The sequence below is a fragment of the Mercenaria mercenaria genome, chromosome 15, assembly GCF_021730395.1.
Source record: "Mercenaria mercenaria strain notata chromosome 15, MADL_Memer_1, whole genome shotgun sequence".
Lineage (NCBI taxonomy): Eukaryota > Metazoa > Mollusca > Bivalvia > Venerida > Veneridae > Mercenaria > Mercenaria mercenaria.
In genome coordinates this window covers 40,904,408-40,925,951 of record NC_069375.1, presented here as the reverse complement: position 1 = coordinate 40,925,951, position 21,544 = coordinate 40,904,408, and the positions used below count along the sequence as shown (strand labels likewise).

The window sequence follows — 21,544 nt, the reverse complement described above, 5'->3', positions numbered from 1 at the left end:
ATAACAAAACTTCGCAATTTCCAACATTCTGATACATACTGTATCTTATAACTTACCTCCGTACTGACATATTATGAGCAGAATGAAAGGAAAAAATATGAAAATTATGGAGAAATGCCAGCCATGTTATATAAACAAACAAAACAAAGATTTTTTTTCCCTCAAGAAACAATCTGTTTGGTAACAGATGAATATTGTTATACCCGTGTCTGCAAAACATATACATCTCTGATTCATTCAGTATTTTCACTACTTCTTCATTATTTTTTTCAAAATACTGTGAAATTATTAACCTTTACCATGCTGGTCACAATTGATTGTGCCTTTGCGACCAGTGCTGATCGTGATCAGCCTGCACATCTGTGCAGTCTGATCATGATCTGCACTGTTCGCCATTCAGTCAGTATATTTTTGGTATGCACCCCATTTAACAGTTAATGGTACTGTCCAGATTAAAAGATGGACAAGTCCATTACAGAAATTTAGCAGGGTAAGGGTTAATAACTTATGTGCAATGTACATTAAATTGAGTGATTAAATGTTAATAATAATCACAACTTAATTATCATTATAACACCATCCGGCATCAACCTTAAATTATCTCCAGTCAACTCCACAGACTATTGGATGCGGTCGCTTGAAAGATGCATTCACTCGAAATTACGAAATTATTAGGTAGTCCTTTAGCACTCTTAGTGATCGCAATTTGACTCTGGTTCAAAAATTAAAATCAATGAATTCATATCCCAATGACATAGCTCTTTAGAGCAAAACTACGAAATCTAATGCCCGCGATATTAAATGATTTGAAAATATTTATTTGATACAGTGCACAGCAAACATTAATTTATTCGTACCACTGCCCCTTCGATTTGAACCATTATTGACCATTGTTGACCACAATAACAAGTTTCTCTTTTTGTGTCGTTCATCTGAACATGTGCTGTAGATCAAAAATATTCTGTAACTGGCATAATGTATTAAAATATCACAGATTTACAGATTTTACTATACTGACAAATGACTCTGGCCGGAACATTGCCTTGATTCATTTCGCAGGTTTTGGCTTCTGACATGACATAAATTTCAGACATGCGCTTCACTTAACATACAGTGTAGAAATCATAAAAAATGGCACAGCACACATGCATTTTCCGAATACTCGGGTATGATAAATGATACCAAATTATGAACTACAGTTGTTCATGTTATGCCTTGATAATTTCAAAAGCAAAAGCCGGCCTTAAGGGTCACATGGAAAAAAGTTCTGAAAAGTGTTACTCCCGACACCGGAAAATTCCTGTAGCATATTTCTGTCATTAGTTCATAAATCAGCCAATGAGTTTGAATATAACAAAGTCCCAATCGGGACTCATGTGACAGAAATTGTTTACTTTATTTTTATATGAAAAAAAAAAGTTGCTTATAATTATATCAGAAAGAAGTCTATGCAAGACAATTAAAACATTTTCTTTAAAATATCTTTACACTAACTGCCATGTCTTCCTAGTTCATTTTCACACAGGTACAACGGAATTCAATGCTTATTCTCAATTCATTAAACCCTTTTAAGTTTTAATTTATCATGAAATTATTAATGTTTTGAACGGTTTTTCAACAAAAGAAACTTTAAAAGCAAAGACGAAAACAGAAAGTTTGCCAAGGTATACCTATCACAAATTGTTAACTTTCCCTTTGATCAATCAACGATTAAAGAAGAGCCAAAAGATATCAGGCTATTCTTTCTATGACCAACGCATGAAAATATCTTATCTCAAAGAAATAATCTTGCATAGATTCGCACCATGTCAAAAACATAACAGTAATCTGTTGCAAAAACAACCCCCAACAAAATGACTTTAATTGAATAACATATATTAGTGAAATTTACAGCAAACTGATTATATCTTTAATAACGGTACGCATATAAATTTGATTATTAAAATCAGAAGTCTTTGAGCCATCTGCTATATCTTAAGTAAAGTGGAAAACCAGACTAAGAATGCAACTGAACCATGACAAAAACCATGACCGGCTTAATTGTCAACCTATGGTAAACCATGGTTAACCTTTTTGCAGGGATAACTATTCTAAGTCATAGGTCAAAAACTGGACTCTTTCAATTTTGAAACCCTCTAAACACTGAAAGAAGGATATTTATTTTTGAGATTATGCTCCAAACAATGATGTAAAGGTAATAGATGATGCTCTTCTAAAAATACCCTGGCTAGTGGATTTCTTTTTTTTCTGACAAATGATAATGGCATTTTTCTCTTGTAATAAATCTATCAAGAAACTTTGATGTTAACAGACCAGGCATCCATAAAACATACATCTGAGTAAATTGGGCAGTAAATTATTTGAAAAGGTGAATACAAAATAATTAATGTGAATTTTAAGCTAAAACTTTGTTAATATTGCTTTTTTAAAAAGGTAAAATTTATAGTGATTTTCTGCCTTTCAGTGGTGAAGAAAGAACCAACATTAGGGTTCACTTAAAATTTCCGAAAAATTAAATATCGAAAATAATTTTTTTTACAAATCTGCAAAACTCATTATAGTCAAAAATGTAACTATTCATTTCCAATCTCACAAATTCTTTCTGTTACAGCTTAAATACATTTTGAACAAATCCAATAACATAACAAGAACATCAGGAATATTCTTTGTTAAACATTTTGGCACTAACAGAGAATTTTTTGACAAGTTGATACATTCTTATGACAATGTCCTTAATTAACACCTGACAGGAGTTAAGGACTTTTAGTCTCTGTATGGGTTCCCACAGGGAGCTATACTAAGTCATCCATCATTCAGTATGAGTGCTTAACCATTATCCTTTATGATGTAAAACAGAAAAATTCCACAATTCTACAGGTATGCATCAAAAATCTTAAAACTCAATGGAATACATCAAAATGACACAAAACAATCTCACGTGTCTATCAAAGAAAAACACGAAATCCATTTTTCTGCTTAGATCTAGATGTTACAGATATAGAGATGATCCATTCCTAACAATTGCTAATATATTCAAAAATGTGAAAATTCAGACACCAGACCCTTGCAGAAATAATATATCTGGTTAATGGAATAAAAATGATACAGCTTACTACACCTAACTAGAGTAACAGAAGTGATGAAAAACTTATTCTCCATTTCATGCTTTAATATATTGCAACAATGTGGAATAGACCCTTAACCCTTAGCCTGCTGCAGGCAAATTTAACAGCCTTTGCAAACAGCTTGGAACCAGATCAGACGCCGATTAAATCGGCGTCTGATCAGGTTCCAAGCTGTTTGCTACTCTGACAATATTTCTTCCAATTTTGGAGCAAATTGAATGAACTTTACAATTTTAGCAGACGACATTTCCAGCAGACGACAATTTATCTAGCATGCTAAAGGTTAAACATTTACAGAATCTTAAAGATGATGAAATATATCCTAGTTCTTGTCCCTGTAATGTACCTCAAAAATGAAGCTTTCAGATAATGATATTCCTCAATTCCATATATTTTTCAAAGAAATGTCTGGGATTTTTTTTCAACCCCCTGTCCCAATTAATTGTAGTTTTTTTTATTTACATACATCTCCCCTGATGCAGAATGTAAAACCAGTCTATCTCCCCATACACTTCTTACCCAATTCTACCTTCACTGCATTACATCTCCAGTAATACATCTCTTTATCTATATCTGTAACCATGTACATCAAAATAATCCACCTAATGATTCAAATCTCAAGAAAATAAATTATGGGTAACATGAAACATTCATGAAGTCTCAGCTCCTGGTAGTCATTTTATTCAAAAGACCCACAAATAAACAAAGAACCAAGATTTTTTTCCACAGAATTTTGCTGCTTCGAAATCCTCAATCAAATTTTATCTATATCGGTTTCATGGTTTATTATTGAAAATTTGGCTATAATTGGAACTAATGACTTCTCCCCAGCTGCAATGTAAGTGATTAAACTGATATCAAGGGAGAAGCCAGTAGGTTGTAATAAGCTGCTAATTATAACTGTTTCTTGTGTCTGAGAGGTCTGGCACAGAGATTTGGAGAGGTTATTAACTCTGTATTTATTTATCCTCCTTTCATCAAAAGTGGCCACAAAGAGATCAATGTCTTCAATTTCTTCAGCCAGTCTTATAAACACATGCAAGTCACATCAAATAATCTTCCTAATGCATAGGTCCTGTGCCCTTTTGTTTTCGCTTTATTCTCTCCAGTTTTATCCTTTCTTCTGTTTTTTTTTCTTTTTTTTCTCTTCCAATTTTGTTCTTTCTTTGTTTCTTTTCTATGTTTTGCACAATTTTTCCCTTTTGTTTCCTCTTTTTTAAATAAGTTTTTCCCTTTTGTTTTCTTCTTTGTTTTAGTCATCAGTTTTTTCCCCCTTTTCTCTTTCTTTACATCAGCAGTTCTTTCCTTTAGAATTTCTGTGCATCAGTTTTTGCTCTTTCTTTGCATTAGTATTTTTGCCTGTTTTATGTTTTCTCTTTTCAGCTCTATTCGTTTTAATATGTATAAGCACTTTTTGTCTACCTCCAAGATGACTGCTAGGAACATGTCAAGGCTTATTTAATTCGGTGAATGTTTGCAAATAAAAGAAAATTGGTCTGAGTGTATTTCTTAATTAAGAATGTCTCTTCCTTAACTATATTACATTACTTTTGCAATTAGTTTTCCACAAGTCACTTGGAGACTTTCCAGCTTTTCTTGGTTGAGGAATACCTCAGGTGCCTCTCATAGCACTATTTCAGGCACACGTGGGCACCTGGGTAGAACCACTGACCTATTGCACGTCAACTGGATGTCTTCCTCACAAATTATCTTCAACTCATTTTTGGGGAGAGCTTGAAGGTAAGTATCTGAATGACTTGCAAGTTCCAATCCTATTAAACAATCATTGGATATGCAATCATGACCACATCAGGGTTCGAGCCTGTGAATCCTGTCTGTTTGTTTACAATAATCACCACGGCAGGGTTCGAGCCTGTGAATCCTGTCTGCATGAGCAAATCTGACCATATCCCCTAAACAACAGATATGTGAGGTCAAACTGCCTATTACATATATCTAGCACCATCATTTTTTGAAATTATGTATGTCCTTTAAATAACTTGAAAATGAAAAGTCAAGCAGGAAATTAAAGTCACACAGTACATTAATTTTTTATTTTTATAAATAAATTTCATCTTGAACACATCAATCGATCCTGATCTTGAAAGTTTGCATGTTAATCTAACATTAAAATCGACTAGATGTTACTTAAGAAGCATGACACTGGTACTTTATATTCCAAGATGCTTTTTGCAATCATTGATGTTGCAGTCTTACGGACAATAATTAATTATTCAAGGTTTAACCATAAATCAGTAATGAAAACTTAAAAACCGCACATCAGCATTTCTGTATTAACAAAAAAGGTGGAGTTTGACTTGCTAAAGCACTGAAAATACTTTGGTTTTACTTGCTAATACATTGAGAATGCTAGGGTAATGGGGGGGTTTAATTAAATCAAGCGCTGAAAATGCTGGTGTTTAACTTGCTATAGCCATGAAAATGCTGATGTTTAACTTGCTAAAGCACTTCAAGGCCAAAGAATCATACCTTCGACAGTGAACTCTTTGATAATTTGATCTGCCCACTTAGCTCAACAAAGAGAGCACAGATCTACGTATCGCAAGGTCCTAAGTACCCGGTTGAGGTGTATTTTCTCCATGACAATTAATGGTCCTCTACCTCTGATTCATGTGTGGGAGTTGACAGTCTCTTGCAGAGAACAGGTTAGTACTGGTACAGATCCAGGAAAACTGGTTAGGTTAACTACCCAACATAACATAACTGAAATACTGTTGAAGAAGGGCACTAAACCTAAGACATATAAACAAACTTCAATACTTTTATAACATAAGACCCATTACCCTAGCATTCTCAATGTATTAGCAAGTAAAAAATTACCCACCTGACCATTGCCGAATCTGCCCTGTATTTCAACCATGGTGATGACTGTGAGGCGTCCAAGGTCAATCTGCAGATACTCGTATGTGTCCCGATTGATAACACTCTTCGGACACCACGCTCCGCCGTTTGTTTCAGTTCGGATTCTAAAAATATAAAATAAAGCATTGTCTTTTTCTGGGACATTTTTATTGTCATATATAAAGGGTTTGTCATAAAAGTGGTCTTACTTATGGTCCTTGGATCCAAGGTTTCAAATCCACATCCTGAAACCCAACTGTAACTCTCAACATCAGGCTGAACAAGACTATTTTGAAATTTAGTCTGGAAACTGACAAAATTTAGAAATGGTGGTCTCCAGACTCATTTTGGACCCAGGTTCCAAGGTTATAAAGCTGAATTTGGAGACCAGTCTCATATTGCAGCCTTGCCATTGGTCAATTTCAAATTTGTTCTCAGACAAAACCAATCAGATGACAGAGTTAACAGACTGGTCTCCAAATGTGTAACTCACATCTGAGCAAGAAAAGACCAATGCATATTTAAGAAGCTTTCAAACTTTCTTTCAAATACAATCTTGGATTGCCTTCAGTTATTTTCTCCACATAAAATGTGTTGAACATCCGGATTACATAAATCAGGATATTAAAACCGATTGTAAAGCTGGTTCGATATTCATGTCTACTCACTGCCAGCTTACGGCAATGCTGTAATGCATTTTCTAGTAGATATTGCTACAAAATTGCATGACGGCTCACTATTTGTCATTCACATCTGTCTATATACATTGGAGCATTGCCTTAAGCTGTTCCTATATTGCATTGAGAAGGTTTTCCATTAACGGGCATTATGGGATCGGGACATTCAACGTTTATACATGTATAATGGTCCCCTGGAATCTGATATAACCATCAGCACATGAATATTGATCTATGGAAAAATGAGAAGTAAAATTCACAATGTCATATATTAGCAGCTGGTAGTGGTTTTTGACAGATGTTGTAAGGCTCAGTCTTAGTCACACTGACTTCACTCTACATCAAGTCGCTTTGACTTTGTCACGGTAATGTTTTGCTTAATACTAACAACAGCTGTGGCATCATACTTGTAATTTTCTATTCAGATTCACTGCTGTATGGGGGGTGTTATTTCTGGTCAACGTAGGCTAAATGAAACTTGCTCCACACCATTTCTGACCAACATAAGCTAAATGAAACGTGCTCCACACCATTTCTGACCAACGTAGGCTAAATGAAACTTGCTCCACACCATTTCTGACCAACATAGGCTAAATGAAACTTGCTCCTGATCATTTCTGACCGAAGGAGGCAGCAGAAGGTTGCTTTAGACCATTTCTGATCAACGAAGGCTAAATGAAGCCTGCTCTAGACCAGTTCTGACCAACCTAAACTAAATGATTTTTGACCAACATTGGCTAAATGAAGCTTGCTCCAGCCTCTAGATCAGCAGATGTTTGCTCTCTCTAAATTAGATTTGAATTTTGCAAAATTCTTCTTGAAAGCTAGTACAGCAGCTCTTATAATTAAGCAAAAGGGAAACAGCTGACAATGTGTTTTGTTTATGGAACAAAATTTATACAGAAAACAAAATCCTTTACATAGTGATATGAAAAGTTGTCTAACGTGGGAAGCCCATGAATATCTAACGTGGAAAACCCATGAATATCTAACATGGGAAGCCCATGAATATCTAACGTGGGAAAAACATAAATGTCTAAAACGGAAAAAAACTATGAATGTCTAACATGGGAAAAATCTGAATAAGCTGTTAATTCTGCATCATTACTCCATACGCAATCCATATGCAATATACATGGAAATTTCGTATTTAAACAATTCTTACTTTTCAACTGAACTGTTTTCTGGCTGAAGTCATTTATTGAAGACCCTTACCAAACTCTAAATCGGAATTACAGAAGACTTTCAATAACAGGGGATTTTTACAATAATTATTGTCTGACAGAACAGAGACTTTTTTAATATCAATCTTTTACTGGGATTGCCATAAAAATGTCATACTTATGGGGGTTATGAGAGCTCGGAGAACTTTGGAACGCTTTTTTTTCTCACTAATGTTAAAGATACAATAAAATCAACATTTTTATAAATTTTATAACTGAAATCCAGTATAAAATAAATCCATATTGTTTTTGGTTAGGAGTTCAGCATAACTGTTTCCTTTTTTCTCTCTTTTCATTCAGAAAGTACACAGTACAAATAAATGTCTGAAAATCAATGAAACAAGAACAAAAAAAATGTGGATCTACATCAACAAAACATAATGTCAAAACATCAACTGTATGAAACTGAGAACCCTCAACAATGTTGGAGTAACTTTAAGTACCAACCAAACAGCCATATCAACCATTTTCTTTGATTTTTCTAAAAAATAAAATCCAAAGAATTTCTATAATGGAAAATCATTATAATAATCTTCATGCACTAGAAAGAACACACACAGCCTCTGAAGGAGAGCGGAGTGTCAATGCAGTATCATACAGTACAGGACTATCTATTAAAAGTGTACAAGTTCGATCCTTGGTTGAGCTGAATATTCTCCATCACTGAAGACAATATGACAGCACTGCATAGTTATGTAAACTGGCCACCAAAAGATTTGTGAAAAAGGCTTGTTCTGAAAGATGGCATTAAATTTATATTGACTGAATGAAAGCATGAAAGCGCTACCATGCCTTTCTAGCTTATAACGAAGAACGTTCTTAGCAGGAAACCAATTATAACTTAATATCTATATTGATTATTGAAAAATGTGTCATTTCTAAAGACAATCTTTCTTCATTAAAGAGATAATTTCTGACAAAGGAAAACAAAGAAAGAGCCGTCTTTGTCAACGTATGCTTTAGCCTTAGCTTAAATCAATAACCATGCAAGAACATAAATTTCTTGGGGGCGGGAAGCCAATAAAAAGATTCATATTAAACTAATTGGCGGAAGAACTGCTTGCAGCCAAATCGTTGTAATAGAATAACTCAGATCTTCCCATCTTTGTTGTCTTTAAATATTCTGGCCCGAAGAGCCCTTCCTCCAAGCTGACATTTTCTTGAAAATTAAATCCTGGAATAGGTTTTTAATTGCATCAGCTATTTCTTTCTAGAAATTATGCCTTTTTAAATCCCAGTGATTTCTTTTGAGGGTGTGCTCTTACTGCCAAAATCCAAAATTTTCCAATTTTGGCAGTTTACTGCAAGAGAATAACTTTAATATATCTTACCAGTAATTTCTATCACTTTTTATATGGATGTTTACTTGGATTCAGTGTTGTTTTCTGGTCCTTATAGAAAATGAGTTCATTCAGTATCGGAGTAATAGAGTTCTGCTATTAAGCCGGTGCTAGGGGGCCATGAGAGGTGTTGCATATTCCATTACCTCTCAAGAACAGACTCAATCAAACCGAGTCTGCTTTAATAGTATATAATATATGTTGCATTCTGTACTTCCAAGGGATCTTCTTACCGATTTTTAAAATTATACAGAACATCCAGGAAGAAATTCAAGTACTTTCCGAGAACTTTTCAAATACTTTTTTTTTACTTTTTCAAAGACTATTTTTCTCCACAAACCACAGGTTGTATTAAATAGCAGAAATTGCACTCTGTGGAAACATGCTGTCTTTTAATAAATAACTACCAATTGTGCATTACAGATCTGTAAGTGACTTAATCTCTAAGTTTTCTTTCAAAATTTCTTCATTTTTCTATAAGATACTAGTGGCTAATAGACCATTTTTCAACAGTTTGGTTCAAATTCTAGCTGTTTTATTTTTCTTCTCAAAATTCAAGTACTTTTTCATCTTTATTGCTGTCTGATAACCTTTTTCTATGCCAATCCTTATCCAACTTCTGACCAATTCAGAAAAAAAAAAAAGAAATCTAAGAAATTTCAGATTACCTTGGCTTATCAGCAGGATCTGTAACCCCAAGCAAACAGTCTGATCCAAAATTGTTACCAATTATATTTTATTGCAAAAACATAAACATTATCAGGAAATTCCTTAGATAGTTAATGGTTAGTCAAAACAGTCTTATTATATACCTCCGAGCCTATAAACTAAACATGATCGGGGAAAGTTGGCGGAAAGTGGCGACTTGAGGGAGCCTAGAAGTGATTAAACTGTTTGTATGGTCAGCCAAAGCTGTCAACACTCAAAGTGTGGAAGCCATCAGCAGTACATACCTCCTGATACAGACCATTTCAATTCTGACCAATTAATTTTGCAAGGTAGAACAGTCTACATGAAAGTTTTATTATAAATGAACGTGAGAAAGTCATTTCAATTTGTTTACCAGAACTTTCAACAGTCATTTATAATACACTCCACTGATAATGTATTCCTTGCTCTCTTGAATGATCTAGAACTCCAAAACTGATATTCACCATTTCAGGTAAGAAAATGGACATTAAATTAATGATTTATATATCAAAATCAACTTTTATTAAACAAAACCTAAGAAATACAGTCAAACATGTATATGTACTAAGAGACTACTTCTGCATCAAGACCTCCCTCAACATTAACCCTTACCCTGCTGAATTTCTAAAATGGACTGGTCCATCGTTCAATATGGGCAATACCATTTATTTATTGAAGGGGTGTTTGCTGAAAAATTAGGGACTGAATAGCGAACAGTGCAGACCATGATCAGCCTGCACGGATGTGCAGGCTGATCTTGGTCTGCACTGGTCGCAAAGGCAGAAATATTTGCCGCCAGCAGGCAAAAGGTTAACACCACAACTACTTAAACACCACCTCAACATAAAGACCACCTCAATATTATGACCAGCTCTACATAAAGACCATCTCAATACACTGACATCATAAAGTTATTCTCAACATTAAGATCATCTCAGTATAAAATCCACCTAAACACAGAGACCACCTCAACATAGTTACGTACAACTTTTACATTAAGAGCAGCTCTACATAAAGACCAGCTCTACATAAAGACCAGCTCTACATAAAGACTACCTCAACATAAAGATCACAACTGATGAACCTGCTTTGATGGATTGCAATTTTCTCAATGATGATTCCATTTAAACATTCATAGAGCATCTTTTCCTGTTTTGAGAGACCACCTTTCAACAAAAACCACTTTATATCATTTCCCTAGGGTCAAGTCTTTACAGACAGATCTGACTGTATATTTGTATACATGGCTCATTATTTCTGATGTTATATAATGGCTTAAAATCGCCCAGTGGTATCAACTTGGTATTAAAGTTACGTCAGGTGCCGATGCCAATCTTAACCCTTATCATGCTGGACACAACTGATTCTGCCTTTGCGACCAGTGCAGATCATGATCAGCCTGCACATCCATGCAGTCTGATAATGATCTGCACTGTTCGCCATTCAGTCAATATCTTTTAGTAAGCACCCCTTTTAACAGTTAATAGTATTGTCCAAATTGAAAGATGGACAAGTTCATTATAGAAATTTAGCACGGTAAGGGTTAAAACAGTCAATGAATGTAATCATTAGATTGTATTTTTTAAGACTGTCGTTACATTCATGACACTTTGTCTTTTGTTTTTCATATTTTCTGTACTAATAGGTTATAAGATTTTTCTTTCAAAACAGATTTCATACTTAATAACTACTGATTCCCTGATTTGTTTTTAATTCAGAACCAATACAACCAAATAAAGCAAGACATCAACGAAAAATGTCTAGTGGGAAATTCCAAACGAAAAAAAAATCTGATCTTTTCCTCAGAACTACCATCTATAATACAAAACAGATATACAGACTTGAGGACGGTCAATGAAATAAAAGCAAACCCTTGGGAAATAAGGCAATGTTCGGACAATGGGTGTTACTGGATGTAATAGAGCTGAAAACTTGTAACTGACTGGTCAAACAATAAACAAATTGACCACTGGGAAATAAAGTTGTTGCCACCTTCTGATTTTCAATCTTTATAATTAGAAAGGTAGAGAGAGAGAGAGAGGGATTCATTTTAAGAAAAGCTTTAATGGCAATCTGTAGTCAAAGCTGTTTCTGGTCTAAAACTTGCGAATGTACTTATATGGTGATGAAAGAGGTTATTATGTAAATAGGTTGCAGTGCTTATCAGCTGTTTTTGTCTAGGTTATAATTAGCAATTACCCTTTTTTGAATTTTTTACATTCTCTAATTAAAGTCCTCCCCCTAACAGATGCAGCCCCCTGCCCATATTTTCAAAAAAAAAATAGAAAAATCTTTAATTTTTTTTATATCAGCAATATGCTAACACTATAATCTTGTATTTATAGTTTTTACATTTTACTAAAAAAAGTCAGGGGCATTAAAGTCTTTGGGGTGGCAAAGATTTTCTATCTGCAAAAGCAATAACATTTGGAGTCCAAAAATCATTATCCATTGCCTGTAAAATAAAGATTTCTCATTGACCTTTCGCCTTACCAAGAGTCTTTCATTTCTTCGTACTGGAACAGTTCTATTTAGTATAACAGATCTGCTGTCACGCAGAAATAGCCGTTATTGGCAATTACACGAGATTTTGTGAATGTGTCCTCCACATTTATCTTTCTCGGCTATTGTTATTAATAGCGTAAACTATATTTTGGTGGACTGACTCCTGCCTTACTGCTATTGATTGATTCACAGTTCAATAATATCGCAGACATTTTGGCGCTCTTCGTGCCTGTACCGAACAGCAGAGGGATAATTTGTCGAAAATTTACTGCAGCCTTTCTTGGACTTGATTCACAATTTTACAGAATCGGAAAATAAAACCGTTACTGAGGCAAATCTATAAATAATAATTACTAAACAAAAAACTCGCTGGTATGCAAAGGATCCCCGTGGGACTTGGAAGTAATTTTCCGTTGATTTGCAATCTGCCTTAAAAACAATCAATTGTCTATTTCAGAAATGGCTAATTTGTTTAGAAACTTTAGAGTTCTATTTACAGGAATCAGTAGCAAGAGTTGGCCATTAATCATCGTTATTTATCGATATAGTTTTATCCTCATTCTGCCCTTTTAAGACAATAAATATAGGCCTGAAATGTCAACGAATATTTCAAGCTTTAAATGCCATGACATTGATACTATGTTGAATTGTCTTTCCAAGCCCCTTTGAAAGGCTAATTCATTTTTCATTCTGTACCAATGCAAAAAAGGCTTTAATTTTAACACGGGTTAAACACCATTTTTGAACAGTTATATCACTGCAGTCCATAACATGTCTCATAATCTGGTGTTCAATTGGCTTCTAAATATAATCTCCAGCAAGTAAAACACAATTTCTTGGCCGAGGATAAAATGTATAAAATTAATTAAGATGTGCTGCAAAACACTGATGGCTCAAAGTCACAAGATCATGAGTAAAAGTCATGATTTAACCAGGGTTTGAGCGATTCAAACATAGAAAATATCCGTGCAGTCTGATCATGGTCTGCACTGTTCACTATTCAGTCAGTAAATTTTCAGTGACCACCCCTTCGAATAATAAATGGTATTGCCCAAATTAAATGACGGACCAGTCTGTCTTAAAAATTTAGCAAGGTAAGTGTTAACACATTATCTTCAAAATACAGTTCAACCTCGAGTACAAACTGCACACAATGAATCCTGTTGCAATAGATAAAATTATATCTACTAAGAATTCTGACTAATGGAAAAGATTCTGCCAGTATAGGGAGGTTTTAAATGTGCCTTGGAGGTGTCACTGACAGAGGTTTTACTGTATCAGACTACATCTATCTAGAGACAAACAATTGCTCGCATTTTAAAACGGCTCATACCCATAAAATACTTTTTTCTATTCAAATCTTTAAATATAATTGCTTGCAACAATTACTGTCATTGATCATCGAATGGCAATAGAGTCACAGATCAATATAGGACTGTTTCAATTTTAATTGTCATATTTATTTAATATCTCAGAACTATAGAAAATGAGTGCCATTGTCCTAGGTTATTGGTCGACTTCAAAAGAGGTTAAATTAGATCACATCAGTATTCATTTTATCTCCATTGTTCTTGTGTTTTCCCAAGGATTAACTATTGATCAATGGAACAGTGTACAGTATAACTCCTACCCAGCAACCACCTCTAGGCACACTGAAATATTCTTATAGTAAAGAGGTTTTTTGTCTAAAGAAGTTCATTTACTTAAGAAATAATACACTCGAAACCCGTTATAACGCTTCTCGATATACCGCGGTATTCGTTATAACGCTGTATCGTCTTGGCTCCCAAATTTTAGAGGGTAAAAAAAATCAAAATATAAAAAAAAATTAAAAAAATCGCGCATGTTATTTAATTTGATCATAACCAGCGTTAAAACTACATCAAGTACGTGTACATTAACACCTTTCCATGACAACTGTGACAAAAATCAATTATCGTCTGCTAGCTTACTTGTTTGCGTATCGCCTTTGTTAAAGTTTCAATACATGTAGACCTGTGACAATTAGGCAATCAGTACCGTGTCAAAATGAAACTGTTTGCATTAACAAGCGTGGAAGATCGGTCAGTCAACTATCAAACCGTTTAAGTTTGCACCAATTAAGTGGATGACATTAACACTCGAGTGAATAAAAATCGAACAACAGGCCCAGTTTTGTAATAAAATGCAGCCGTTTTTCATAATCATCATTATCGGTTCGTCGGAATTTGCGAAGATTCGACGCACTGAAAGCCATATTGAGAATGTTCTCCCTTTTTAATATCGTATATTAACGACGGCGATTTAACAATTTTCTATCTTATTTATCGATTTTCTTCATGCATTCAAAATTATTTTTTTAAGACTGTCCGCGTTTTTTCTCTTTTAGTTACATAAACCCCCAGTGCAATTGCATTGCGTATGTAATTCTCATGACATCGCACTCCTCACACAGTGTTATACATGTTTACTTCCGGGATAAACAATTTCGACTTTCTTTTAGAATCACGACAAAATGAGAAGATGACACAGCGTTATAATTCTTTTAATGTATTTTTCAGTAGCATTTAAGGTAAATAAATGTCCTGTTTATACGATTCTTATTTCTTATTAACATAAAATAGCGTCCAAAATACGTCTAATACATTACCGATGGGTGGGGTATTGCATTTACCGCTGATACGATCAACCCGCGTTATAAATTTAACCCCGCTAGATCCGCGGGTCTCGAACCTTGGACCCCGATGACAGCGTTATAACGGGGTCCTAGTGTATATCTCATCCAGTGATTTGTCGTTGAATAAATCATTGTTTGGAGTTCAGATGCGAAGGAATTATATCACGAGGGCTGTGCCCTCGTGATATAATAATACGCATCTGAACGACAAACAATGATCTATTCAAGACCAAATCAATAGATGAACTATATTATTTCGATTCTAACAAGTTACCAAAGATTTTTAAGTACATTCTTGATGATATTTATTAAATATTTGCCTGTTTTCAATCGGTTTCTTTTCCAGCGCGCCGCTATGCCGTTTGACGCCATGACGTACCGTAGATACCCGTGTATAATGCGCACCCCCGATCTTAGTCCAAAATCCTGGGAAAAAAAAAAAAAAAAAAAAAAAAAAAAATTTTTGGTCAATTTTGAGGCGGATGGAAAACGAAAGTAGAGTTTACATCGACACCGGTAATAAATTTTATCTCCACGGCGAAGAGCAGCATCGGTCTCACGGTACTATCGATTTTTGTTTTCTCGAAAATAAAACCAGTAAATTATTGTTATATTTGTTGTTTTACCTTTTTTAATTCACTATTTTGAATAAATAAATAGCAGCTGATTCAATATTTCGGAATGGTATCTTTCAAAATGACATGAGCTTCTCAATTTAAACTGATAACAAGAGATCACAGAGTGATCTTGGCGCCCACCAATGTGCCATTTTTGAGTGTTCCAAATTTCAAGACTTACTGACTAGCTCAAGGTCAAATTTCATTTCCGTACACAACACTTTGCATGTGGTCCAAATTCGAAAGCTGTAGCTTGAGAAATGTGAAATGTGAAAGTAGGTCACTAGATCAATTTCAAAGAATGTGAAAGTAGGTCACTAGGTCAAAATCAAGGTCAAATTACACTTCAGAACACAAATTTATGCATGTGGTCCAAATTTAAAGCCTGTACCTTCAAAAATGTGAAAGTAGGTCACTAGGTCAATGTCAAGGTCAAAGTTTGTTTCGGTACACAATCCTATGCATGTGGTCTAAATTTGAAGCCTGTAGCTACAGAAATGTGAAAGTAGGTCACTAGGTCAATCTTAAGGTCAAAGTTCATTTCGGTACACAAAACTATGCATGTGGTCCAAATTTGAAGGCTGTAGCTCGAGAAATGTGAAAGTAGGTCACTAGGTCAAAATCAAGGTCAAATTTTATTTCGGAACACAGAACTATGCATGTGTTCCAAATTTGAAGCCTGTACCTTCAAAAATGTGAAAGTAGGTCACTAGGTCAATGTAAAGGTCAACGTTTGTTTCGGTACACAAAACTATGCATGTGGTCCAAATTTGAAGGCTGTAGCTTGAGAAATGTGAAAGTAGGTCAGTAGGTCAAAATCAAGGTCAAATTCCAATTCCGAACACAAAACTATGCATGTGGTCCAAATTTGAAGCCTGTACCTTCAAAAATGTGAAAGTAGGTCACTAGGTCAAAGTCAAGGTCAAAGTTTTTTTCAGTGCACAAAACTATGCAAGTGGTCCAAATTTGAAGGCTGTAGCTACAGAAATGTGAAAGTAGGTCACTAGGTCAAAATCAAGGTCAACTCATGTCAAGGTTCATCTTGCCACTCACAACCATACATGTGGTCCAAATTTGAATCTTGTAGGTTATTGACAAGAAGATTTTAAAATCTTTTCCCTATATAAGTCTATATGAACCATGTGACCCCCCAGGGCGGGGCCATATTTGACTCTAGGGGGATAATTTGAACAAACTTGGTAGAGAACCACTAGATGATGCTACATTACAAATGCCAAAGCCCTAGGCTTTGTGGTTTGGACAAGAAAATTTTCAACGTTTTTTCCTATGTAAGTCTATGTCAACCATGTGACCCCCAGGGCGGAGCCATATTTGACCCTAGGGGGATAATTTGAACAATCTTAGTAGAAGACCACTAGATGATGTCATATACAAAATATCAAAGCCCTAGGCCCTGTGGTTTTGAACAAGAGGTTTTTCAAAGTTTATCCCTATATAAGTCTGTATAAACCATGTGACCCCCGGGGCGGGGCCATATTAGACCCCAAGGAAATATTTTGAATCATCTTGGTAGAGGACCACTAGATGATGCTTCATACCAAATATCAAAGCCCTAGGCCCTGTGGTTTTGGACAAGATGATTTTCAAAGTTTTTCCCTATATAAATCTATGTAAATTATAGAAATAAACAAAGGGCCATAACTTACTAAAAAATTGTTGAACCAGTCTGATTTTCAGGGGGACACAACTAGGGTACCAATACATCATTCTGACAAAGTTTGGTCAAAATCCCCCAGGTAGTTTCTGAGGAGATGCGATAACGAGAAATTGTTAACGGACGGAAGGACGGACGGACTGACGGACGGACGGACGGACGGAAGGACGACGGACCACGGACGCAGAGTGATTTGAATAGCCCACCATCTGATGATGGTGGGCTAACAAAAGGTGTGATAGTCTTTTTGTCACAATCACAAATCCAGTAATTACCGGCAATCAACGTGTCACCTCGTGTCAATTATGTTGTTCACAGTTTGATCTCGGTTAAAGATAATTCTCGATCTTTAATTAGTAACATAATTTTTGTGATTTATAAACATTTCTTTCGTCAAAATACTTTTAAATTTATATGAAATTAATTTTGCTTGAAAGAAAAATAAACAATTCGATCTTTTACGGAACGTAACGGCAATCTTAGATTTTAGCGGAGACAGTGAGCGCGGGGAGTAGTTTCCCTTTACCAAAATGGCGAACATCGGTAACAAACTTGTTTTGAAGTTGGAAAATTGTCTATACCTGTGTATTATGCGCACCCACGATTCGGGGGTGGTCCCGGGGGTCAAAAAACTGCGCATTATACATGGGTATCTACGGTAATAATTGTGACGTCAGAACAGTGATTTGTTGTATAATAATTCACTGTTTTCTGTCAAGTAAAATAAAACAAAAAATAAATACGATAAACTTTTTATGAAGTATCATAACAAGGGAAAGAAATATTTGCTTTTGTAGATAGGTTACAAATAATGTTTTCTTCTAAGGTATGTCAGATCAAAGCAGAGGTTACACTGTAAAAATAACCTCTGATGACAGAATAGGGAAAAAACCAGGTCATTCCAAAATTTAATGTAATCATTTCTGCTTTTTTCAGTTTAAATTCTGCAACTGACCAACTAGGTGATACTGTATAAAAGTTCCGCTGTTTCAAAATGCTGCATTCGCTGTATACACTTTACCAATATTATGAAAAAGCAAAAATTTTCCCAGAAAAAAAAAGTCCCAGAGGAAAATTAAAATGTTATTTAGATAAGGAACTGCAGTCTGTGGGCGAAAAAAACTTACAACCATATTCATATGTCTAGACATGCCAAGAATAATTTGCTAGGAAGTCAAAAATAAAATCCATCTGCACACAGAAATGCTGATATATCTATTATTAAAGTAGGGCCTTGATCAATTTTTAACAATGACACCAACAAGCTTCATTAAACATTCACAAATTTAGTGCTAGCTTTCGTGTGCATGACTGAAAAAAGTCTTTTCCTGGCAATATCATTCATTTTGATCTTGCGCAATATAAACACTGTATAACATAATTCTTCTGACTTGTACTGCATTATCTTAACAAAAGATGGCATTTCTTCAATACAATGCAAAAACAAAATAGTTTCGCAAAATACCGCAATTATTGTGAAGGAAGTAAAAATGGCTGCACGTAAAATACAACATTATACACCTCTGCTTTTGAAAGTTTTGTGTTTTTTGCACATAGACAATGGAATCGTAATTACCTTGCATTTTTTGGTCCAACACTGTCGTCGTTGAAAGATGAACTGGCAGTAATCGCTCCATCGTGGATGTCACCTGACTGCATTCCAAGGGAATTCCGACATTGTGCTATAAATAGATGAAAAAATGTGGGTTAGCATTAATGTATATTATTACAGTGCTTCATAATGAGAAAGAAAATTTCCTATAGATCATTCCCCCTCCCTTATCTCAAGACCTGAATCCTGTTTCAACCCTCCCTGCCACAGTGTTTTTAAGTTTCTTGCAGTTTCTGAACTTACTGGAAATTTACTATTATGTTTGTTCATAATATTATAAGGCTGCGTCACATTTTTTCCAGAAAACATCGAACAGAATTTACTACCATCTCGACTTTCTGATGACCAATGTATTTCAGAGCCTGGTGATGATGCTCAGTAGTTGTTACTTAACACATATACTAAATGCTGACACATGCTGAACTGTGTATTAACCCATCCATCTTACAATTTGGACAGTACCATTAACTGTTAAAAGGGGTGCTTACGAAAAAGATATTGACTGAATGGCGAACAGTGCAGATCATGATCAGACTGCACGCTGATCATGATGTACACTGGTAGCAAAGGCAGAATCAGTCGTGTCCATGCAGCATGATAAGGGTTAAACTAATGTTTTGTTCTATAGAGTAATGCATAAACAACTGTTATAGCACATTATTTCCTTATTTCTCAACATTAGTTTAATGCCTGTTCATTCCACAAACACATAATATTTTATTATAGGTGTTGAATATCAAAAACAAACAATATTTTTCAACAATATTTTTTAGGTAGAATATTTCATAATCAGAAGTGGCATTTTTCAGTTACCATTATTTTATCACTTTCTCACAATAAAAAGGAAATACTACACGAAACATATCCATGTGGGTACAGATGAATGAATTTCCTCTTTTATGACCAACCTTATTACCCTTAACAGGTGTATTTTTAGGCAAGGCTACAATGGAAAACTAATTTCTATTTTTACGTACTTTCATCTTTTCTGCACTTTTTGACAATATCAGGCAATCTCTTAAAATATGAAGTCATGTATGTTTGAGTCTATTTCTTACCACAACCACACCATATTTTGTAATATGTCATTAATGAACAACAAAGGCGACAAATGACAAGTGATTATTATGGAGCTTTTGATGTTAAAGTGCAAGGATAATAAGGTCATATTTTCTATATGACATCCTTTTTATTAATGTATTCACCTGTCAACAAGCTGCGGAGGGTAAGTGGACTGAACTCAAGTTAATAGTGTGGTATCTATCCACTGACCAAAAAAAAGAAAGCCTGTTTTAAGCAATAGTTATATTGTTCTTTCATCATTAATTAGTGACAGCTGAAAAAAGGAAAAGTAAGATATTTTATATTGACAAAGCATCATTCTGTTATCTATAGACAGATATAAAGAGCTCGAAAGTGAAAGTGGGAAAGTAAACAAAAATTATAAATCAGGGCCTTAAAACCTCAGGTTTTAGCGTTATTCCTGTTCAACCACTTTCGACATTGTGTGCTCTGAGGTGTTCTCACTGCTAGTCAATTGAACAGGAATAGCGTTAAAACGAGAAGGTTTTGGTGGGGAAACCGTAGTATCAGGGGTAGCACTTTCAAATAGGTTTCGAATCATGTGCATGATATTAACACAATATACTGAATAAAAAAACTTACGCCCTGATTTATAATTTTTGTTTACCTTTCTACTTTCACTTTCGAGCTCAAAATGACGTAGCGCGATCACGTGATTTGGCACACTGTTAAAGAAGTAATGTATTTGAGATCACTTGTTTTGCTAAGAAACAAAGTTAGCAAACAATGGCTGTTTTAATAGTTGCTTTGCTAACTGTTGATCCTGGTTAACAAGCAAAAGCGGCAACTTTCTCAGATTCTTTAGTAGAAATAATAGGGATAAGTCATTAATTCAAAGTCTGTGCTCAAGTATGTATCATTACAGTATCAAACATAACATATCCGAGACTGCTAATTTTCCTGTCTTTCTAGACGGATCGTACATGATTAAGTGCACTTTGATGCCCGTATATTTGTATATATCCATACAAACGCAATATTTTAAAATGCAAGCTGTACATAACTCATTATTATCAACTACAGCAATTTTCTCATGATGTCTCTCTAATGGAGTTTACATTACCGTAAGTCTATAAATCAAACGCGGAGAGATTTTTCCGTCATCTAACAGTGCCATATGACTCCCTGACCGTGTCATACGACTCCGTACCGCTCCAATCTGCGTACAAGCAATTATGGACTAAATATATAAACGGATAAATATTAGGCATCATTTATCAGATTGTATTAAGAAGGGCGGAAGCTGAATACAGCCTGCACGAGATTCTTCTTCAAATTAGCCAGGATTAATCGTAATAGCTCATAAGCTGTAAATTACATGTACCCTTTGGCATCATTTAAAGCAGTGATTCCATCTACGGTACGGCAATATAAAAACATGCTGAGTGTTTCATTAAAGGCCTCAGAATCTATAGCATTTATAAGGAATTACATGCAATGGCCTATCCAAAATTATATAGTTCCATGGCAACCAAAGTC

General features: G+C 34.9%; 1 protein-coding gene across 2 annotated transcripts in view; it reads right to left on the bottom strand.

Moving 5' to 3' along the window:
- LOC123552042 (discoidin domain-containing receptor 2-like) overlaps positions 1 to 21,544 on the bottom strand; it is a 120,558-nt gene that overhangs the window by 44,800 nt on the left and 54,214 nt on the right. For both annotated transcript variants that reach the window (XM_053525084.1, XM_053525085.1), the window contains exons 2-3: positions 18,947 to 19,052; positions 5,971 to 6,112 (exon numbers count right to left, since the gene is read on the bottom strand). In XM_053525084.1, coding sequence (XP_053381059.1) covers positions 5,971 to 6,112; positions 18,947 to 19,052 — 248 coding nt within the window. The remainder of the gene's footprint in view (positions 1 to 5,970; positions 6,113 to 18,946; positions 19,053 to 21,544) is intronic.